This window comes from Notothenia rossii, assembly GCF_949606895.1.
Source record: "Notothenia rossii genome assembly, chromosome: 8".
NCBI classification, from domain to species: Eukaryota; Metazoa; Chordata; class Actinopteri; order Perciformes; family Nototheniidae; genus Notothenia; species Notothenia rossii.
In genome coordinates, this window is record NC_136906.1 from 27,612,865 (window position 1) to 27,637,619 (window position 24,755).

At 40.8% G+C, this 24,755-nt stretch overlaps 1 protein-coding gene and 1 long non-coding RNA gene across 2 annotated transcripts; one reads left to right on the forward strand and one right to left on the reverse strand.

Annotated features, from left to right (window-relative positions):
- Positions 1-349: 349 nt before the first annotated feature.
- On the forward strand, positions 350-1,022 carry LOC307015533. Its single transcript, XR_013801568.1, has 2 exons — positions 350-796; positions 888-1,022. It is a non-coding gene; the product is annotated as an uncharacterized lncRNA (long non-coding RNA).
- Positions 1,023-16,491: 15,469 nt separating this feature from the next.
- On the reverse strand, positions 16,492-17,900 carry LOC307017099 (uncharacterized protein; the record flags this gene model as incomplete). Its single annotated transcript, XM_079646570.1, has 2 exons — positions 17,774-17,900; positions 16,492-16,874 (listed from the first exon to the last, which is right to left on the reverse strand). Exons 1-2 carry the CDS (start codon positions 17,796-17,798, stop codon positions 16,492-16,494), a joined length of 408 nt encoding a protein of 135 aa, XP_079502696.1. The 5' UTR covers positions 17,799-17,900.
- Between the last annotated feature and the right edge of the window lie 6,855 nt (positions 17,901-24,755).

A 24,755-nucleotide genomic window follows, 5' to 3' on the forward strand; every position in this document is an offset into this window, starting at 1 on the left:
GGGGTAACACATTAAAGATGTTCTTTTATAGAACATTCCCTCAATGTTACATGATAACCAAAGAAGAACATTTTGGAAGCAACATTTGGATAATGTCTTCAGGAGGTTATTATTGTTTTATAAAATGTTCCTGTGATGCGAAATATTAACAGGGTCATGGTCAACGTCAGATTTATTTGTAGTTCGCTTAAAAAAACAAAGTTTTTGCATTTGTTTGAAAAGGATGTTTAAAACGAATCTGATGACCACATTTTCCTTTTTAGAAAAAAACAAGCACGTAATTCACGATATTGCATGTTTGCGTAGGCATGTCTGAGTTCCCAGCTAGACATTGTTGGTTCTAAAAACATTCTGGGAATGTTACCATTCATTGTTCTAGGAATGGTTTCATCGAGAAGTTTTATTTTGGTTCCTAGAATGTACTTCTGAAAGGTAGGATAACGTTCTCTAAAAACATTCTTAAAATGTTTGGTGATAACATTGTTCGAACATTATACCCCAAGTGTTTTTGTTGTTTATGCACATACGTATCTCTATTGTCATATGGATCAAATAACACTTAGAAAACCAAAGACAGACATATAGAAGAACGGACCGACTATCACTGCCCGTCCCTGAAACCCCTGTTAGTGTTTGTATGTGTTTCTTTCTACTGTGTGTCTCTCTCTCTGCCTGCTGGTATGCTCTACACGGCTGGGAGCAATCTCCAATCAACCACACCTGCAACCTGCTCGTCAGCCACACTATGAAAGCCTGCAGCCTGCACTCATTCCCTGCCGGATTGTTGCCGTGAACGGTTTGTTGCGGGCCGCTCTAGCTTTTTACCAGCATATTCTTTGACAACTTTGCCTGCTTTTGCCTCACACTGATTGTTGTGTCTCTCCCAGGAGGAATCCAAGGCCTTCCACACTCCCAAGACCAGCCAGGCCTCTCTACCCACCCTGGAACAACTGTTTCCCACTGCCGCCATAACCAACCTCCACTCCCAGCTCCCCTTTTCTAATAAACAAATGTTACTTTCACCAGCTGATTCCGTGTCCTCCTTTTACATGTGTTAATAGTCAAATTCCAATAGTTAAGTAAACTATCATAATCATCCTAATGACCACAGTGGTCAGTCCACTTACCCAGGAATTTTGAGTTGAACAATTACAGGAATATTATGTCTTTATGTTCAAATAATGTAAACATATTTTAGTAAATGGTTACCATAGAACATTTGCATAATTTATTTATCATAAACCATATTATCCTTCTCTAAAATAATAACATTCTGGCAACATAAAAAATCTAACTTGCAGCTGAAAATGTTTTAAGAACAGTAGGGCATAATGTTCTAACAATGTTATCAAAAACAGTTTAAGAATGTTTTTAGAGAACATTATCCTACCTTTCAGAAGAACATTCTGGGAACCAAAATAAAAGATTCGGGCGAAAACGTTTTAAGAACAGTAGGGCATAATGTTCTAACAATGTTATCAAAAACATTTTAAGAATGTTTTTAGAGAACGTTATCCTACCTTTCAGAAGAACATTCTGGGAACCAAAATAAAAGCTTCTGCTGAAAACGTTTTAAGAATAGTAGGGCATAATGTTCTAACAATGTTCTCAAAAATATTTTAGGAAGGTTATCACCAAAAAAGTTAAGAATGTTTTTAGAGAGCGTTATCCTACCTTTCAGAAGAACATTCTGGGAACCAAACAAAAACTTCCCGCTGAAAACGTTTTAAGAATAGGAGGGCATAATGTTCTAACAATGTTATCACCAAACATTTTAAGAATGTTTTTAGAGAACGTTATCCTACCTTTCAGAAGAACGTTCTGGGAACCAAACAAAAACTTCCCGCTGAAAACCTTCCTAGAACAATGACTGTAACATTCTCAGAATGTTTTTAGAACCAAACATTTCTAGCTGGGATACCGTAGGTGCCAGATTTTGACAATAAAGAAATGTGTATATGACAACAGATGCTTTTCATTAAGCTAAAGGCGTGTTCATTCTTGTTTTTTACTCTACAATTGAGCGTACGTGTAGATTTTAGCATTGGCATTAACCCACAAGTTACAATGGTCGCCAGGTTTAAGACGCCATTTGTCTTGGTACTCCTTTAGGACGGACTATATTCATGTTGGTTATGGCACAAATGGTGCATCTTCTCACTACAACTCTCTACAAAACAATCATTTGGATCATTTTTTCCAGCAAACAGGAGCATGCGCAGTTGGCGTACCAAGATTACAGACCACACAGTCATCAATGTTGGGCTCCAGGCACACGTTACTCACAATTTGCACCATGAGGACCAATATACCCTTGCAGTCATTGAAAGCATGACTTGGTTTTGCTGTGCCTTATCGCTTACCTCAATTGCCTCCTTTCCTTGCCTCCTAATCCCAACATCGGGAAAAAAGAAGACGGTGAAGGTGAATGACAAAGCCCTTGGTGCCATAGCGCCAGTCTGGGAACGATTACTGGGTCACATGATAAGTTTACATAAAGAGAACCACCCAATGTCTTTCTAAAGTATCATAAAAGGAGCAATGCTTTATTGGGATCGCTTGCTTGAGTACTTTTTTAAATATTAAAGACAAACAGCGACAATATCAGCAATAAGCCTGGATATTCAAATGAATGCACTGTAAATCAACTTTAAAAAATGAATCTTAGTTCTTTCTTAGGCTTAGGGTTATAGTCAGGTATTGTATGTGTTAAATTGTTCTATGTATGTCATGTATGTCAAAATCAAGCTTGTTTTTGTGTCTGTCACCTGGGTGCAAGAAGAATGGCCCTCCAGGACAAAGAGGTGAATTTAGTTGAATTATCGGCGCTACGTCCATGTTTGTTTACAGTATGTGGTTGGGCAACTTTTGCTGCACGTTTGGGTTTTCGAATATCAGGAGTAGTCTGGCAATGTTGACTACAGTAAACAGCAGAAGAGTTCATGTTTACAGACTCAGACTGCCGGCAAAGAGCAAGGAAATGAGAATTCAGAAGAACTTTTGTCCCATGAGGCATGTGAGGCCAACCTACAACACATTAAACATTTTTTTTTTTAGCAAACAGGATAGATTTGCAGCATTAATCACTTTTGTTTCAGCCTCTATAATCTCTTACTAAAGGAGCCGTTTTTACCTTAAATGCTTGCCATATGCATCTTTAAACAGAAACTAAATTATTTTCTACAGACATTAGGAAACTGTCTATTGGTTCGAGACAAAATGTATGTTTTCAGCCTAATAGAGATGCCCAGATGATTAAAAAGTCATTAGATCTCAACATACTCATCAATCACTTTCATCACAAAACATAACTAGCCCTGGTCAACCTGTAATTAACCCCACAATTACTACTACAATCATTTTAAATGTCTTTTTCAATACAAATAGAAAACATGATAATTATGCATGCTTTTTAGACAGGATAAAAAAAAACTTTTATTTAGGCTATGTGTTTGTTTTGGTTTCCTGTGTGCCAGTTCTCCGCCTACACGATGACGGAGCAGCAGAAAGTGCCCTAGCAACAAGTGCAACAGACCAGCGTAGCTTCAGTCTCTCAGGCGAGAGGATATAAAAAATAGGTAGAAGATAGCTGGAATGTAGAAGAGCAGGTACAGGGTCAGAAAGTGTGCATTGCCCAGATTGATGGTGTGACACATGTGTGAGGCCCTGGTCCTGTGAACTGCATTCCTCGTGCAGTGAGGCCTCCAGGATAGGAGTTTGCTGCAGTATTCTTGTGCCTGCCTGTTTAATCACATTTACAGGAGGCCACAAGCGGCGGACGGGCATTTCTGGCCCATGTGGACCGGACTCAGGAGCTCACATGGCACACCATACACACTCGCTCCCCTCTGGGACACACAGTGCACGCCTCTCTGCTCCTAAATCCTAACACGAGCCAATACCTTGACCTTTCAGTCAGTGGTAGCCCCGCCTCCCAATCTGTCTCCGCTCCTCCCTCAGTCTGCCTCCATGCAGGACTCCACTCCACGTCTTCTCTCCAGCTTGTTCCCTACTTCGAAAGTAGGTCACTGTTTGCTTTGTATTATTCAGCAACTGGAATGATTGTGCGGTGAGGGTTCTTGACTGTGATCTGGGTGACATGCAGCTAGCCAGTGGTAAGCAAAGCAAAATAGAGGGATAGACAACACACCTCGCATGGTCGATAATGTTTAGCACCTGAAAGCAAAGGGAAAGTCTGCAGTCTCAAAGCTTTAACTGCAGCCTCCATGAGTGACCCCTGGCCCCTGCCCACATGTACATTAAATGTCACAGAGATATGGATCCTCCATGAGCAGAGGAGCATGCTTAATAAACAGTAGGTGAAGAAACAAAAGAGGTCAATGCAACAGGGGGTCATGATTTGTTTTAACCTGAAGAAAACCAATGAGGCTCCTGCAGACAAACAGATATGAATGTACACAGAGTTCACCTCGTTTCACCGCAGCCTCCAGTGCATTGATATAATCTGGCAGGAGCTTGGCCTGCGTGCGTGCGTGCAGGTATATACAGCATATTTTTGCCCACTTGGTATGACTTTTTTTTTTTCTATAAAGTGAATTTGAATTTAGTCCACAGGGGCATTAGTCCAGGCTGGGATCCTACCTGGAATGCAGAGTTGTTACGCAAGGCGGAGGACTTTGGATGATCTGTGATTGATGCACTTTGTGGCATTTTTTTAATTTGTTTTTTTAACCAGCTTCATCTGAAAATTCAGCAGGAACACACACACTATTAAATGATTGGATGCAGTGCTTAGCTGTGCGTACAAATCTGTGAATAAATGAATTACCATCAGTTGAATAACAGTTCTGAGAATCTTTCAACTGTCAGCCTCATAGTTAGGGATTGTATGCAAGTTGTTGTTTATACTGAAGAGGGAAAGGTTACATTTTAAGATGCATTTGTCTAGTCTTCAGGCCTTGATGCTTGTTTGTTTTTTATTGGATTGATCCAATTTACATTGTGTTGCTTCTCAAGTTTTGGAAAACTAAAGTGGGCATGTTAAACTAATGTGTTTTTAGTCAGTGAAAACTGTTTGTCATCAGATTATAACATTTTAGTCAAACTACTCCAGCCAAAATACCACCTGACATCTTCAATATTATGATTTTTGGGGTATGCCCTGTCGTGTAATGTTTAATATAAGTTTATGTAAATGATCTGCAAAGGCTAAAATCCCAAATATTCTCACCCACACACCAACAGTTTGCTTAGGGCCCTAATTTGGCCAGCTGGTAAACATAATGTAGCATTTAGCAGCTGAAGAGCTAAAACAGAGTAAATAACCGCCATATGCTCAGGTGATGTAAGCTGTCATTGAGTTCATGGAATTGAATGCCTCCAAACACAAAGCCTGCAGGATTCAAAGTTATACACTGGCCAGACAAAAGATGGTGCTCATTTCCTGCTGCAGTTCTGATAACCTTTTCCCTTCCCCATTAACAGATGGAGATGGAGATTACAGATGTCCCCTTTTTTGTAAGTCTGTCATGCTTTTCACCTCAGCATGATAAAAAGCTATCAAACAGACCGTCTGATTTACCTGCCTCGCTGTTTGCAGCTCTCTCTCAAACTCATTTTTAGTCATTAAATTGGATTGATAGTATAAATCTTAGGTTCTGTCCTCCTGAAAAAAAAAGAATCTGGCAGCTGATATTGATTCTGTGTGCATGCAACAGGTAGGCTTATAGGTTGTCAATAATAGGTGTCGGGCGTGTTAATAAATACTCGTGACAGGCTTTAATAACCTGCTCTACAGCGTGAAAACGCAAATTCAAGTGTCAATGACGGTAGGAAGAGGGTTATTTTCTCTGAGTTTAAACAGCATCACAACCTAGACTCACATTAGCACGAGTGTAACTTAATGAACATCAATTTAAACTAGGAAAACAGCATTACTGCAAAACAAAGTTGATTGAATTGTCCATACTTAACCAGACTGTAACTATAGAGAAGAAATATTAGAAAATGGAGCTTGAACCTGCCAATCAATCTGCCCAACCCAGTGTCACAGCATTTTGTGTTATAGTCACCACATTTAATTTATTGATCTGTGTTCAGCAACAAGATTTTCCCCTTTTTTTTCGTGTCACACAGAACCATTTTAAAAGCAATGTATTTTTATTGTTAGTATGTTTCGTGCCTGGACCACGTCTTTTTGTCCGGTCGGGTCCTTCTAATTTGTTATTCTTTTCTTCTGAGTTTAGGATGGCCGAAGACACTACACTACCCATAATCCTCAGCTATCGTTTGGGACTACAGTCCCGTTGCTTGACAAACCCTGTGATTCATTTTCAAGCTCTGGGATTGGGTGTTGGAGTGGCAGTGTGCCAAGGTTACGCCGAGCGTCAAGCTCTTTAAAAAGAATGAAACCACGGCAGACTAGGCAGGTTTAGGGGATGGGAAACACATTGGAGTTATCACATTTAAAACATATAATTAATAAATGGGTGAAATGGCTTGTGTCCATAATGGGCAGCATTAATATACCAACATGACAGCTCATTGTTACTTTGTAATTCTACTCCACTACAATTCAGAGGTTAAACTGGTATTTTTACTCCACTACATTTATTTTAGTCACTTTGCAGATTCTGATTAATGATGTGAAATATAAACAACCCTTAAAGCAGACTTTAGTCACACCTGAGTAAAATTCAGGGGGAAAAAGATCGGGGATCGGGAATTGTTTTTTTTTTTTAATAAAATATTTGTATTATTTTATTTAATGTACAATACAAAAATGACAATGTTCACGTCTTAAAGTCATCTTGAGGCCTTAGTTTTGGTTTAAAATTACACAACATCATGTATGTGTTGCTTATGGAATCTGGAAACAGAGTGGGCAGTGTGCAGTGTCTAATAGTAGCAGAAAGCTAATGAGCACTGATAAAGTTTATTTTGTTTCGATCCAATGCTGCACAACTGAACTGATCAAATGCTGCTGTGAAAAAAAAAAGCTATATCCATGTTGGATAGAATGGGTAGTAGCCTACTGTCATTTACAACAAGTCCTCCAACTAATACGACCAAATAGGTCGACTATCGATACTGACTCAGCAATCACTGTAAGTTATATTCTTGTTTAAATAGACTTCTCTGTTTCATTTATTCTACTCTGTATAATTGTTCTGTAGTTATTGTAGCTAAAACGGCGATTTCTGAGAGATTTTAAAATCTCAGATCTGCTCAGGTCTCAGTGAGTCACGCCCCTCAAGTGTGCATTTCAATAGGCAGGAAGACTCTGCTGATTGCGGGAAGTGCAAAAACATTTTAAATAGCGCATTTCAAATCAGAATAACTCAGTGTGCTTCCAGAATCGGCGAGGACACTATCGATACTGACTCAGCAATCACTGTAAGTTATATTCTTGTTTAAATAGACTTCTCTGTTTCATTTATTCTACTCTGTATAATTGTTCTGTAGTTATTGTAGCTAAAACGGCGATTTCTGAGAGATTTTAAAATCTCAGATCTGCTCAGGTCTCAGTGAGTCACGCCCCTCAAGTGTGCATTTCAATAGGCAGGAAGACTCTGCTGATTGCGGGAAGTGCAAAAACATTTTAAATAGCGCATTTCAAATCAGAATAACTCAGTGTGCTTCCAGAATCGGCGAGGACACTATCGATACTGACTCAGCAATCACTGTAAGTTATATTCTTGTTTAAATAGACTTCTCTGTTTCATTTATTCTACTCTGTATAATTGTTCTGTAGTTATTGTAGCTAAAACGGCGATTTCTGAGAGATTTTAAAATCTCAGATCTGCTCAGGTCTCAGTGAGTCACGCCCCTCAAGTGTGCATTTCAATAGGCAGGAAGACTCTGCTGTCGCCCATCAGCAGAAAATAGTTAACTAATTACAGGGGCGTGCCCCCAAAGCTGTGAGAACTGAGCAATCTGGTATCCATCTTAAGTTGCATTTTCCTGGAGCGTCAGCTTCAGCGTCAGCTTGACGAAGACTGACAAAGACATTAAGAGTCCTGTGTGAGTCACGTGGGAGGCAAAGAGGAGGCAAATCCTACTCTGATTGCGCCAAGTATCGCTGGTGTTATTTAGTTTTATTCAATTCTCTTGGGTTCTCTAGCCCCTCATGCTTTAATCATGTGTATTTTCTGCATTCCTGTTCATGTGTCTTCTCGCAATTATCACTGGCCCCGTGTTTCTCCTAGATCTCACCGGCCTGCTCTCGTCTATCCCACATGCTCCACTGAGATCCAACATCTCGTTTCAGGGGGCCTGTGGAACTGCCAGTCAGCTGTTCCTAAGGCTGACTTCATCTCTGGCTACGCTTCCCTGCAGTCTCTGGATTTCCTTGCTCTCACGGAGACCTGGATCACTCCATCCAACACATCCACCCCAGCAGCTCTCTCCACAGCATATTCCTTCTCCCATACACCCAGACCCTCTGGCAGAGGAGGTGGCACTGGTCTCCTGCTCTCTCCCAAATGGAGCTTTTCCCTCTTCAAGCTACCTAATTTCACTCCTTCCACCTTTGAATTCCATGCCGTCACAGTAACCCATCCTATACAATTAACCATTGTTGTTCTCTACCGTCCACCAGGCGCCTTGGGGGACTTCTTGGAGGAGTTAGATAATCTCCTCTCACACATCCCTGAAACTGGCCCTCCCGCTGTACTTCTCGGCGATTTCAACCTCCAGACAGGGAAGATATCTGAACTAACATCTCTGTTAACCACCTTTGCTTTCTCACTGTCTCCATCCCCACCAACTCATAAAGCTGGCAATGTCCTTGATCTCATATTCTCAAGGAACTGCTCTACTTCTAACCTCTCTGTAAACCCGCTCCACACCTCCGATCACTTCTTCATTTCATTCTCTCTACCCCTTTCCAAACATAACAACCTCATCTCTTCTAACTCTGCTCCTGTCCGCCGTAACCTCCGTTCCCTCTCCCCCTCTACCTTTACCTCATCGGTGCTCTCAGCCCTCCCTTCCTCTGACTCGTTCCAACTCCTGCCTCCAAATGCTGCTGCAAAAACTCTCCTCTCGACTCTCTCATCCTCTCTGGACTTTCTCTGTCCTCTCACATCGCGGCCGGCTCGTCAGTCCCCTCCTGCTCCCTGGCTAAATGATGCACTGCGTGCTAATAGAACCATCCTTCGGGCAGCAGAGCGGAAATGGTGGAAATCCAAACACCATGACGACCTCCTAACCTATCAGGCTCTCCTCTCCTCTTTCTCTGCTTCCATCTCTCAGGCAAAAAGCACTTTCTTTCAAGATAAGATCCAATCTTCCTATTCCAATCCCAAAAAACTATTTTCTATCTTCTCCACCCTCTTGGACCCCCCCAAAGCACCTCCCCCCTCCTCCCTTCTGTCAAGCGACTTTGTTAACCATTTTGAAAAAAAGGTTGATGATATTCGCTCTTCTTTTTCTGACTCACCTTTACTCACCGCTGGGTCACCAGACCCTCCCTTCACCCACACACTGACCTCCTTCTCCCCTCTCTCTCCAAGTGAGGTTCTTACCCTCGTTACCTCTGCCCGTCCTACCACCTGTTCTCTGGACCCTATCCCCTCAAACCTCCTTCAGACTATCGCTCCTGATATTCTACCATTTCTCACCCATTTCATCAACACTTCTCTAACTTCTGGTCACTTTCCAAACAGTCTCAAGGAGGCAAGAGTAAACCCTCTCCTAAAGAAACCCACTCTCAACCCGTCTGATGTTATTAACTACAGACCCGTCTCTCTCCTCCCGTTCCTGTCTAAAACACTTGAACGCGCTGTCTTTAAACAACTCTCCTCTTATCTCCATCAGAACAACCTTCTGGATCCGCACCAGTCTGGTTTCAAGGCAGGTCACTCAACAGAAACTGCTCTCCTTGCTGTCTCTGACAAACTGCACACTGCTAAAGCAGCCTCCCTCTCCTCTGTCATCATCCTTCTGGACCTGTCTGCTGCATTCGACACGGTGAACCATCGGATCCTCCTTCGCACTGTCCAAGAACTTGGAGTTTCAGGCACTGCACTTTCCCTCCTCACCTCATACCTCAACGACCGCACCTACAGGGTTACTTGGAGAGGGTCCGAGTCCGACCCTTGTCAATTAACTACAGGGGTCCCTCAGGGCTCGGTTCTTGGTCCCCTCCTCTTCTCCCTGTACACAAACTCGCTCGGGTCTGTCATTAGCCCGCATGGTTTTTCATACCACTGCTACGCTGACGACACCCAACTAATTCTGTCCTTTCCCCGCTCAGAGACCCAGGTCGTCGCACGCATCTCTGCTTGCCTAGCAGACATCTCTCGGTGGATGTCTGCTCATCACCTCAAGCTCAACCTTGACAAGACTGAACTGCTCTTCCTTCCGGGTAAAGATTGTCCCACTCTTGACCTAACAATCAACATCGGCACCTCTGTTGTTTCCCCGACTCAGACTGCAAGGAATCTGGGTGTGGTCCTAGATAACAAACTGTCCTTCACTGCAAACATCGCTGCTACAACCCGCTGCTGCAGATACACGCTTTACAACATCAGGAGGATACGTCCCCAGCTGACCCAGACATCAGCGCAGATTCTGGTCCAGGCTCTCGTCATCTCACGCCTAGACTACTGCAACTCCCTCCTGGCTGGTCTACCTGCATGTGCCATCCGACCTCTGCAGCTCATCCAGAATGCAGCGGCTCGTCTGGTCTTCAACCTTCCCAAATTCTCCCACACCACACCGCTCCTCCGCTCCCTTCACTGGCTTCCAGTAACTGCTAGAATCCACTTCAAGACACTGGTACTTGCGTACCATGCTGCGAATGGATCTGGCCCTTCCTACATCCAGGACATGGTTAAACCGTACACCCCAGCACGTGCACTCCGCTCTGCATCAGCCAAACAGCTCGCTGCACCCGCACTGCGAGGGGGACCCAAGTTCCCGTCAGCAAAAACACGTGGGTTTGCTATCCTGGCTCCAAAATGGTGGAATGAGCTCCCCATTGAAATCAGGACAGCAGAAAGCTTACACATCTTCCGACGCAAACTGAAAACTCATCTCTTTAGACTCCACTTCGAGCGATAAAATTACTAACAAAGCACTTATATACTATTAAAGGGCTGGCTTTCTAAATGCCAGTTGAGTAGCACTTGAAATGTTTGGCTCTATGAAACCTGATGTACTTATATGATTCTGTTTTCTTAAAGGTTGTATCTTCCTGGTCGAATGCACTTATTGTAAGTCGCTTTGGATAAAAGCGTCAGCTAAATGCAATGTAATGTAATGTAATGTAATGATTGTTTTCCTTGTTTTCCGACCCATTAATACGACCCAGAGCAGCGTTTTCAATCAACAGGTGCGTGAGCCTGTATACCTTTACGACCCACGGGCGCGTTTTAAATCAACGGGAGGCGGCGTAATGACGTACAACGTCCTCGACAACTTCTGTTAACAACCATCGTTTTTCAGACACGTACACTCTTCAAAAATCACGGCTGTCTGTCGTAGAACAAAACGTGATCCGTCTCTTAAATTTGTGTTGACCACAGACCTTATTTCGAGCTATTTTCCCAAATCCTATGGAGAAATCTCATTGGTTCTGAGGCGAGGGAACCGGAAGTGGTAAAATGCTAACTCACCGGGGTTTTGGACTCGTCACTGCATCACTGACAACATCCATTTATTTCCCAGATAAGCTAATAAACGTGAGTAGTCAGATATCAAAAGTATATTCATTTTGGTATATGTATTATGTTGTTTTATTTTGTCGTCTAGTACAGTGACTAAGATTACTATGTTTACCTAGGAATAATGATAGCAAAGCTAAATTAGCCAAGAGTAGAATCAGCTAACGTTAACGTGAGCATGGAAGTTATGTGATCCATCGGTTCATGCGGTTGATCCAAATGTTATCACACGTCACATTCTTTATAACTATATTAAATACAATTGATCTATTAAGTGAAGAGTGGCCAGGGGTGTAATACTGCCGGAACACCGCTCCGCCACCTAAAACGGGGATGGTTGTTAGCATCTGGTGCTAGCTAGCTATGATAACGGATAGGCTAAGAGGCTAATGTACCTAATGTAATGTTTACACAGTTAACTTTAGTCTAAGTTATCTCAGTGGGTCTGAAACAGTTTGGTCACCATATAAGGAAATACATATTTCCAAGGCACACTTTTATATTATTGTAATGTTCCACAATAGGAGTCGGAAATTTAAGTTCTTAGGTTCAATAGCTCCTTTGGTAGTATACAAATACAGGTTCATAGGTTGCAGGTCGCAGGTTCAACGTCACACAGCACCCTAAAAAAAAATCGAATGAATCTAAAACATCGATGAAATCATTACAATTCATACTATTGGACATACAACAAATGCATACAAAAAAAAAACTGTAAATAGTTAAATATGCACAAAGATACATTTAAAAAAAAGTATTATTCTTATCATTTTTTTTTATTATTGAAATGTATACAGTTAAGTTAGGGTGACCAGACGTCAACGTTTTCCGGGGACAGTCCCCGTTTTCCGGGGACAGTCCCCGTTTGTATAGGCCTGTCCCCGGTTGAAACTGTCCCCGGAAATGTCCCCGTTTTTTAATGTACGTTAAAAACAGATAGCAAGGTGAAATAACAAGTTTCATGTCAGGCAACACTGAGTAAACAGACTGTGGTCAAGCCAGCCCCCACTTCGGAAAACACAGTCAAAAGCACGTTGTATTGCGGTGCGCGAATATCCTATGGATTACGGTAGAGGCCTGGAAAAACTGCCTTCAAAATAAAAGCGTTTACTCGGTCAATAAGAAATATACCTAAAAAACACACCAAACATATTCATATATACTGGAGCTTAAATTAAGAAATATGTACTGTATAATGTGATCAATAATAATTTAAAACAAACTACTTATAACTACCACATTATAACTGAGTGAATGTAAAATGTAAGTATACAGTTATGAAGATATATCTGACATTTCTATTGGGTGACTAATTTCAATTGATGTTGACACCATCTCACAACACTCCTAAAATAACATTACTTTCTGAAGCACTATTTAAAATGTATGCTGTTTAAAATCTCAAATTAGATCTATTGTCCATCTATATTTTGATTATTATTTAATGGAAACTGTCCATAATCAAAGAGTCATTCGAAGTCAATCACATACTTGTTTCACTTCAGGGTGATAGCAGGAGTCCCTATCTAGTCAATCAGAGAAAATCAGGACAATCTGATGTAGAATTTCAAAATAAAATACTTTTGAAATCTCATATAAGGGCTATCGTCCTTCCGTTTTTATACAAGAATAAATAAAAAAACTGTCAAATTATCAAAGACTTATTTCACTCCGGGTGATAGCAGGACACCCCATCTAGTCACTCAGAGAGAATCAGGACAATCTGATGTAGAGTTTCAAAATAAAAGACCTTTGAAGTCTGATATATGAGCTATCATCCCTCTGTTTTTAGATAAGAATAAAACAAAAACTATCCAGTATCAAAGACTTATTTCACTTCAGGGTGAAAGCAGGACACCCCATCTAATCACTCAGAGAGAATCTGGACAGACTGATTTACAGTTTCAAAATAAAAGACCTTTGAAGTCTCATATATGAGCTATCTTCCTTCTGTTTGTATCCAACAGCTCAAATGTTCGAAATTACATTAAACCAGAATTGTCCCCCTTTTTTCTTTAACAGTGAAGACAATTGGATATGTTAATGATATATTGACCGCAAAACTCAAAATGTCCCCGGTTTTCATTTTGAAAATCTGGTCACCTTAAGTTAAGTTTCATATGGGTGTTGACAGATGTATCCATAGATTTAGTTAATTTTGCCCTCAAAGTGCACAAGATTGATGCATTTAACTTCCCGGGGGCCTCCGGACCCCCCTAGAGGACATGAGGTCCACCCCCACTTAAAACATATTCACATGGATAGGATACTAAATAAATGTGCACACTTTTTATATTGTAACCTTTGTACCTCAGCAGGAGGGAGTTAGTTTATAAAGGTCCTTCACTGATCACTTAACTATCACGCAGCTGTGTGCAGCATTTACTGTAAGAATAACACATTTATTCAATAATGCAGACTTAATAAATGACCATTCTTTGTCGATTCTGGCTGGACTGTTAATTGACAGTAGTTACATAAGCTTCAAAACGAGCCACAACTGCGCGTGCACACATGCAGAACTTATAGAATTAGCAATACACCCCTGGTAATGATGATTTTAGTATTATTTTCTGTGATGATGGAGCATCAACTTTTGGATCAACCAGATATTGACAGATTAGGGTTGTCCATAACAGTCACTTTAAACATGTGACTGACTCTGTATAACATTGTTTTCCTTACTCTTGTGATTTTTGTTCATCCTATCTAAAAGATTAAAAAACATGAGTTCATTGTTTTAACAAGATTTTTCACGATATAATAAAATACATGAATCCTGTAAACATTTGTAGTATAGTATTCTTATTTTTGGTATTCCCTGACATTATCTGTGTTTCGGTTACAGATGCCTACTCAAAAAGTGTGCCAGACATGCAGGCAAAGCATAGGAGTAGCAAGTAAAAAATGCAAACAATGTGGTGCCATCCAACCCTACAAAGAGAAACTCTCCAAGCAAAAAGAAAATGTTGCACAGGAGTGGAAGGCCACGCAAAAGAAAAACCACAGTGTCCACAAAGTGTATGACTCGAAACATTTACTGGTAAGCTTTTTTCTCTTGCAGATGTCAGTTATCATAAAAAAGTGTGTAAATAATCCCTGATCTTAATCTTTTTATACAAATTGTTAAATTACTTAATTGATTTATACTTTCCAACAGTCGCCCTCATTTACTTTTAAAAAATAATCCTAATTTCTTAATTAAGTTTATGTGAGAAGTACAGACTAGTGCACGATTACTGCACTTCATGTAATGTGTTAAGCAAAATTGTTGTCACCGTTGTATTTAAATCTGTAAAGGCATAACAAATTTTTTCGAACTGATGTTAGATAGTGTTTGTACTTGCAAGCACCCAGTTTTAGTAAAACATTATTTCTTAACCAGAAGTAACATAGTTCAGGCCAGTGGTAATTCCTAGAATCAGAGCTTCAATGTACATGTTTTTCTAATTATATCTTACAAAAAAACCTGCGTTTTGGTGTTTTATATTTTATTTTGGAACTTCATGGTATGGAAAACACATAATTATGTGACTATGGTTTCCAAAAGTAAAATAAATGAAATATCATATACATTTTTGAATAAATGGTAAAACCAAGAATGTCACAGAATCAAAACCAGCCCATATTAATATAGTGCTTGAAAGACAATCAAGACCTGGAAAGAGTTAGTATTAATAAAGAGGCCCTTAAAAGCACTTTCATTAAGCTTACCAGAGTCTCTGACTTTGAGCCGTGTTCGAACAGTCATTTCAAAATTCCCCTGTAACACCAGCTTTACATCTGAAGTGCTGTTAATGCAGAACTTTGAACCTGAAATGATATAGGTTATAGCTTGCTGACATGTTTCAAAGCTAAATGTAGCTTATTCAGATATCTGAATGTGAGAGTTAAATGGACCCATATTAGGGATGCCAGAAACTGACCATGATCAAAATCGGACAGCCCTGGCGAATATTAATCGATTATTCGCCGCCGAATTGAAACTAAGCCAGGAAAAAAAAGAAAAACATAAATAATAATAAAAATATATATAAATAAAATCGAATTAAAAAAATAATTATCGATTATGGAGACTGTAACTAATATTCGAAAAATAGAATAATCGCTGGCATCCCTAACCCATATAAAAATAACTATGCCCATGTAAAAAAAACTCAGGTCTGCAGAGTCACAAACCCTCAAAGTACACCCTGTAGCGAGTAAAACTCTAACACAGAAAATACCTGTCTATGCTGCTCTTTTTCCATTTTTTTCTTCCTGAGTATAGTGACGTAACGGGCATAGTGACGTACCGGCTCACACACACACACTCACTCAGCCTTATCTTTTCTCAGCCGGATCTCCTCACGCACACATGCACTCACACTCACAGCCTGGTTGTGAGTGTGTGTGTGTGCGCGCTCAGGCTGAGTTCCTCGCTGTCTCGCAGACCCCACGCAGCAACCAGGAAACAACACCAGTAATCCAGCTCACAATGTCTGCTCCTCAAGCCTCAAAGGGCGGAGCAGCGAGCCCCCCAACGTCCCGCCAACACGGCACCCAGACCCCACGCAGCATTCTCATCTGTTTGTCCTTAATGGTGTCATTTCCTGGTTGCTAACAAACACCATTGTAACACATAATCACTGATGTTCCGCTGTTTCCTTTTTAGCTGTAATTACTCAGATTATAAATGTATATGGCGGATTATACTTGGTCATTTATTCACCATGCGTCTACTTGTTTTTCTTCTCAATAGTGACTTTGGCAGTTGAACCTGAGGCCCCTTCAACCACACAGGCAGAAATGGCCGCAGACCCAGGATCAGACTTGTCTGTACCTCTTACCATCGAGACTGACACTGAGTTCACTCTCTTCCTCACTCCTGTGTCCTCCGGCCTGACTCCTGCTCTCTCTCCTCCGGGCTGACTCCTGCTCTCTCCTCCGGCCTGACTCCTGCTCTCTCCTCCGGGCTGACTCCTGCTCTCTCCTCCAGGCTGACTCCTGCTCTCTCCTCCAGGCTGACTCCTGCTCTCTCCTCCGGCCTGACTCCTGCTCTCTCCTCCGGCCTGACTCCTGCTCTCTCCTCCGGCCTGACTCCTGCTTTCTCCTCCGGGCTGACTCCTGCTCTCTCCTCCGGCCTGACTCCTGCTCTCTCCTCCGGCCTGACTCCTGCTATCTCCTCCGGCCTGACTCCTGCTCTCTCCTCCGGGCTGACTCCTGCTCTCTCCTCCGGCCTGACTCCTGCTCTCTCCTCAGTGTCTTCCTCACAGAAAAGAAGACCAACGAGGAATAAAGTGGCAATTAATGGTATGTGCGGGTTAATTAGTAATTATCTTATTTACATCGACTGAAACTGTGTTTGATTTTGCACATTGAATTAGTTAAAGAGAGAGAAAACAATCATCGGTACAATTAGAATACGCCACCTTTTATTTGTTTAAAGGCCCAGTGAAGTGCATGTTTTTGCACCAAAATGAAATGGCAGTTTCATTCCTTACATATCATTGTGCCTGTTCATGGCTAAAATAATTTTTAATAATTCATAATTAATGAATTAATGAATTATTAATTTTGCCGTCTGAGCCTAACGGAAGTTGCAGACGATAGTGGCTGTGATGTCACAAGATGTACCCAGTTGCGATTGTAAACATGGCGGAGACTCTGGAAAGTGATACTAGTGTGAGAGAAATGATTGATTTGGACAGCTTTTCGGACAGGATAGATGAGGAAAGTGATCAATCTGGTGCACTTTGAGGGCAACATTAAGAGATTTATGGATACAGCTCTCAACACTCATATGAAACATATATTTCAATAATCAAAAAACATTGGAATGATTTCTTAACCTATTTTATACAACTAATATTACATAGATGGAAATATTTGTTTACATAGATGACCAAACCCACTGAGATAACTTAGGCTACAGTTTACCTCCCTGAGCTGACGTTATCTCTCTCAGTCCCACAGGAGAGCACTCTCCCTCTCCTTATTGTTGAAACAGCTAATCTCCGTTAGCTCCGAGCTAGCACCAGATGCTAACAACAACCCTGTAACTCTGTCAGTCTCTCTTTCTCTCTCTCTCGAATCGACCACTGGCCTTTATTTATCATGATCAATCAAATAATCTCCGAAACAATGACCCCAGCCAGGCTCACCTTCATCTTTTGGGAACAGAAACATCGCCACTTCGGCAGACTTGACATTACTACAGCCAGCGGCAATGCATCGTTTCCCCTGTGTTTTTCATCCCTCTTTCTTCCCTGTCGCCTCCATTGTCAGGTTTTCTCGATTGGCAATCACTTCCAGTCGACTCCGACACACTTTCCAGGAAAATACTAGCTCAAAAACGTTGAGAAATTTGACTTTGAAAAAGAGAAAAAACGAACGGTGGTGAATGTAAACAGTGCAGCGGCGTCCATCTCGTGACGTCACGCAGTAGATCGCAAGCCACGCCCAGGAAGGCGAAGGCTGACTGCAGATTTCCCCGGAAAATTCAAAACTCGTCAAATTTGTTGCTATTCCAAAAATTTTTGATATGGGTTCCAATGGACAATTTTGGTCATTACTATACGTATTAGCATAACAGATCATGCACAGGTGCACACTTCACTGGGCCTTTAAGACTTTGCAGTATCAAAAGTCACAGTGCCATTTTGAAAAGTTTAATTGAGCACAATGTGAAGTTAGGCAATGTTTAGGAGGTTATTGCTGAACTTCAACTTATTACCATCTTTTAATTCCTTGCAGAATGTCCCATTCATCAAGGGTCAGACACTTTCCCCCACAAAAAACTACTGAGGGAACGAATCAGGGAGGTTTGTTTAGAAAATATTTTAAAATAAATAAACAATGACAATAATGTTTCCGTGGAACCAAGTTTTATCTTATTGGATTTTCGTATACTTTGTTTAAAAGGAGGGTTTCAGTCTTAAGCATGACTGCTAATGTAAATATTGAAATTACAGTAACAATAATTTATTATTAATTTAAGGTTGAGGTACTTGTGTAATGCTTCATGTCGCATTAATGCATCATGTCCAGCCATTTATTTGTATATTACATTTTTTCTTGTAATCCTTTGCAGGTGAATTCCTATTCTTGGCAGTAAAAATATTTTTTTAAATAATAATAGTATTCCAAAATATTAAACTGATGGGGAAAATGCTATTGACTATGTTACAGTCCTTCATATGTTTGAGTTAATCTTACCTACTATTATTTCAAATTATCATTTGATTTCACTGGACTTTTCGTATTTACATGTATGACATTTGAAAAAAATGAAGTTTACCTAAAATCTGTGTTTCTTTACTCGGGGCCATACCGAGGTGTTGGTGCAGTGGCAGTCTTGCTCTGGATGGTATGTATCTAATCTGAAGTTTCCTTCAGTGTAGCTGATGGGTCTGGCAGAACAGGGGCCACAAAGTAGTCTTACCAACCAACTTCATCAACCCTGAGATCACTAACTTAAACATTTTGGGTTCCTCAGCAGTAAATTGAATTTAGTTGATCACATGGGGGTGGGGAGCCACGTCATCAATGGCTCTATCAGACGTTTGCGTCATAAAGTAAGACATCCAAGTTCTCTGCCCTTCGTCATTCAGACATCGCGCCCTAGAAACGCTGTCTGATTGTAACACATAAGCAGGGAAGTAGCCTACATTGAAATAGAAATTAAAATAAAATATACAATAGAGTTTATCCTTGATCAATATCACTAAAGGTTAAATGATTGATATGTGAGGCTGGATGGTATTTGATCTCTTTTGTAATTACTGACTTGTTACATTTGTTAACAATTATACTATAAGTATAGTTAGTAGTAGTAAGTAGTATTATTTCTGTGTGCAGTCTTGCAGGCAGTTGTCTAAGTTTAGTGCTGTATGTTTGGGCATTGATAAGACAGCAAATTCAAAGAATTGGTCAAATGAAACATTGACTTTGAAATAAAAAATGTACCTTGTATTATATATGATGTACGTGTTATATATAAATATATACATTATACTGCACTTTCATCATGATATTTTTGAGTGATTTAGTGTATCTTCTCATTTGAAATAGCATTGTCAACATACTGTAGAACTACATATTCCAAACAGTTGAAAAAAAGTAATACTTTTTGCTGTGTTTCTGTTTTACAGTGGGGCGAAGTGGAAAGATTCCTGGGAGCCAAAGGAAAACTTTCCCAGTTAAATATGGCTGACTTTTTTTTGTTCTACTTTGGAGTAATAAAATACATATAAAAAAAACATCTATGTAAGTGTTGTGCCTATTTGTGTTCTTATGTTATCAGTGAGCTGAAGCCAAGACAAATACAAATATATGTTTTAAGTGTATCCATACAAACTCATTCTCTAAAACTGTCATCATTGGTCTGTTGTGAATGACACCCATGAGGAAAAAGGTCCTATACATTATATCACATCGGCAAGGCTGTGATGTGATGAGGCCCTCGCGAGCGTCGATGGGGGGGGGTGGTGTGTAAACCCTGGACACACCAAGCCGATTACAGCTAGTGGAGCCTCGCAGCAGAAACTGTGGCGCGCTCAATTGCGCCGCATTTGCGCATCAGATGAGGCTCCCTCCACAAGATGAGGGCGAGAGGCAGACGCAGTCTGTGTGATCGGCGTGTATGGAGGGGCGGGCCTGCACATCGGCATATCACAGACTGGTGCATACATTGTACAGGCGGCAATTTGAAATGGAACGCAGCCCACACACGGCAGACAAACCCAAACACTTTTGGAACACGCCACCTCCAGACACATTAACATGCACTCCCCTAACTTTCCCCTAATCTGACATTGTATTTCATTCCATAACATATATAAATATACTGTTCACCCATGTGAAACACACACACTGAAACGAAAATAATTTACAAACATGTACAAATCTTTCATATGCGATGGAAACTTCTGAAGCAATGGAAACAGGAGTCAGAGAGACACGAGGAGAGCAGGAACTTTGATGGCAAACTGATGGTTTATTCACAAGACATGTTGTGTGCCACGAATTGACATAAAAGATGCCAAACCAATTCTGAAGATCTCTACCCCAGACCCATATTTAGCTAGTTCTGAGAGAAGAATCAATATTGTGCATAACAAGATAAAACCAACACCTCTATCAGCTGACGCCAATAGGCAGGAACAGGGAGACAAAACACTGAGAGCACAGCAGCCAAGGCTACACGTGCCTGTGCTCAGTCAGGACAAGACCTGGGGGGTATACCACGAAACTGGTTCAACCTAACCTGGATATGTTTGAGTTAGCCGGTTGGCCTAATCCAAAACATACGCCCTCTCGCTAAACGGCACTACGACACGGGTTATCAAGTGGATCGCTCAAGCCAGCTGTGTCCTATCTAGTTAGGTGCGCGTTCACATAAAAGGGGTAGTATTTGGAGTATTCAACCAATCACAAACATGGAGAAGCGTACTGACAGCGCAGCGCGTCATAGGCCTACTTCCTGAATGAAAAGTCAACTATATAATTAGACAAATATTAAGACTTTAAACATCCATGACTCAAACACTTTATCCAGGATAAAAGCCACATAGCTGCACCTGCAAGGTGAATACAGCTGGTACAAGAAAAAGTGTTTGAATGCGTACATTAACAGGTTTATGATATGCTCCGTCTAAGACACGATCTGACTTTAATTACATTTGACTCGAGTGTTTCGTAATGTGTTGCTTAAAATAATACTTCTGCATACAGTATGTGACACTGTAAGTGTTGCACGGCCAGATACGGCTCAGCTGACTCAGATAAGGAAATATATGATACATTATGATGTGATGCCGCGGACTGTACTGTTACTTTGATCCAGTTACTTATGTTGTGGCAGATATTTAATTAAGCTTTCTTAACGCTAATGTTATAATAGTCAGATTGCTCTGAAGATGGGAGGTGATATTCTATTAATGTTCACATTCACACGTGAACACGTTTGGTTCTATGCAAACTCAGTAATATCCATTGTGATACAGTTATAAGGCCTTCACAAGAGACTGTCAGTGGAGATTAAAGGGGATCAGGAGCTCACGTCTTCTCAGAGTCCTTGGTATCTGGCTTGATGATTGTCTCACATTTCTAAACTTCATGTCAATAACCTGCTTAAAAAGCTGAGGGTTAGGCTAGGTTTCTTCTACAGGAACAAGTCCTGTTTCTCTGCTTGACGCCAGGAAAAGGCTAGTCACTGTGACCTTTTGACCTGTGCTGGACTATGGTGATTTGATTTATATGAATGCACCTGCCAATTGCCTGGTCAAGTTAGATGCTGCGTATCACAGTGCACTGAGATTTGTGACAAACTGTAAAGCATTAACCCATCACTGTACCCTGTATGCAAGGGCTGGTTTGCTTTCACTAACTGTACGGAGGCTCAGTCACTGGTACATTTTTATATACAAAGCCATGTTAGGGAAACTTCCATCTTATATCTGCTCCCTGATCTCACGGAATATTGTAAGTGGCTACTGCCTGAGATCGAATGCTGTGGTTTTATTAAATGTGCCAACTGCTAGGACTGTCTTAGGGAAGACAGCTTTTAGATGCGCAGCTCCTCTGTCTTGGAATAGTCTGCAAATTAAATGGAAACTGAGCAATCTGGTGCCACTAAATGTTTTTAAAGCTCGGTTGGATGCTACTCAATCGGAAGCTATTGGTACCTGTTTATGTGGATAGTTATGTAAATGATGCTGTATGATGTCCTTTTGTTGTTCTGTTTATGTTTTTATGTTTCATGTGGAACCTACTTGAGCAGGTCTCCCTTGAAAAAGAGATCAATGATCTCAATGGGATACACCTGTATAAATAAAGGTTTGAAATTAAATGAAATGAGAGTCATCATCATCATGTTCTCTCTGCTGCTGCTGCTGGCAGCTGGAAGTGAGTCAACACTTATTATACTGCTGTTTAACAGGATAATCTGTCATATAACTTTTTTTTGTATTTGTACAGGTGTGAAGTGTGAACAGTTGACACAGCCAGCCTCTGTGACTGTGCAGCAAGGTCAACGTCTGACCATCACCTATCAGGTCTCTTATTCTGTTAGTTAATAATAATAATAAAATTCAATAACGCGCTTTAACCACTAGGTGCCCGTCTATCAGCTGTGCACCGTTATGGTGTAAATACTGCCTATCTACCAATTGGATCAAATATAAAAGTCAGCCGAATTACTGTTGATATTGCAAGGAGACATATTGTGTGAAAATAAATCTAAGATGTTGTTAAATGGCTGATATATTTGTGATCCACGTCACGTTTTCAGTTTTGGCGGCAGTTCTTCCTGTTTGTATCAGTCTTCTCATCAGGGCTCTATAATAGATAACTACGGCAGATATGTAATATGTAATGCAGCCGAACCGTGTATTACAATGCCGTTATGTGATTAGCTCCAAAGAGAAAAGCAAGCAAACTCGGAATAAAGTATTATTTTATTTTTTTTAAATGTTTTCGGATTTCACATCACATAAACACCATTTCCCAACGTGCATTGCGGCTAAACCATGAATCACCGAGCTGAGGATCTTGGTTATGGCTAGAAAGGATCCGTCTTCTGTAAAACTCTCGCGAGAGTTCGGCTGAATGTCACGTGGCTGAATGTTTACGTTTGGCAGGCAGCCTTTCAGTTAGGATCGTTAACATCAGTTGGCCACAGCAAATGATGGTGAGAAGCTAAACTATCTATTAATTATGTCAATGACAGGGAGTGTGATTGTTGAAAAGCGGTCTTGCTGGTGTTCAAAGAAGAATGACAACACTGTAGATCACCAACACTATGGTTTATTTTTTATTCACAGGCAAGTCAACGTTGTCGCAGTAAAAGTCCCAAGATAGCTCCTGGTGCAATAAAATGTTCCCTTGCAGTGTTTTACTATTATGTCTGATGTTTCTCTATTAATATTGCTGCTGCATTAATGTGTATGTTGCATCATGTTACTGCTGTAGATCTGTTTCCGAGCCGCTCCGATTACAACGAGAGTTACAACGAGAACGTGACGTCATATTTACACTAGACGGATCCTTTCTAGCCATAACCGAGGATCTTGCCTACGTCTGTTTCTGGTATTGTTTTTGACGGATGTATTTTGTTATACACACATTCCTTCACATTTAAATTAAAATGTACATTAAAGTATTTCGTGAGGCTTTCTAAAATGTTTTAAAATATAACTACGGTTCGAGTTGAAGAGTTTATAAATTAACATGAACCGAAGCTGTTGCCTGGTAACGCAATCGTGCAACGTCACGTCCGTTAATTCCACATCCACACACATCGATTTAATAAATGAATGTAGCCTTTGTATCTGCTAAAAGAGGTGCCGACCAGCTGGGGCAACAAGAAAATTGGCGAAATTGAGTGTGACTATTACAAATTAAATCATTATTATATTAATATTGATAATAATAACAACCGACCGTCGGGGTAGCATTTGCTTGGCATTTCCGGGTATATCTCCACTGGTTGGGCCACGTTAACAATACTGTGTAATTGTCACGTTTGAAGGGACGAATTCGTGACAGCTTCACGTCTCCCATCATGGTAAATCGTCATATGTTCACGTCTTGCCGTGATACCGGGTTGTGCTGACCACGTCCATGCCTTTATGACAACAGTGTACCAATCTTCTGATGGCTACTTCCAGCAGGATAACTCACCGTGTCACAAAGCTCAAATATTCTCCAACTGGTTTCTTGAACATGACAATGAATTTTACTCAAATGTCACAGTCCACAGTCGTCAGATCCAAATCCTACAGTGCACCATTGGGTCGGGTGAACCAGAGATTTGCGTCATGGATGTGCAGCCGACAAATCTGCAGCAACTGCGTGATGCGATCAGGTCAATATTGAGCAAAATCTCTGAGGAATGCTTCCAGTACCTTGTTTAATCTATGCCATGAAGACTTAATGCAGTTCTGAAAGCAGATGGGGGTCCAACCCATCCTAGCAAGGTGTACCTAATTAAGTGGCTCGTGAGTGTATTACTTAGCTCAATTTTTATTGTTAGTGTGTGTCTGTAGGAGTAAAGTCTAGACACATTCTTTGGATGTAAGCATTGGCTAATTAAACAGATCATGATTAAATGACATGATGATAATAAGGGTGATCACCGAAACC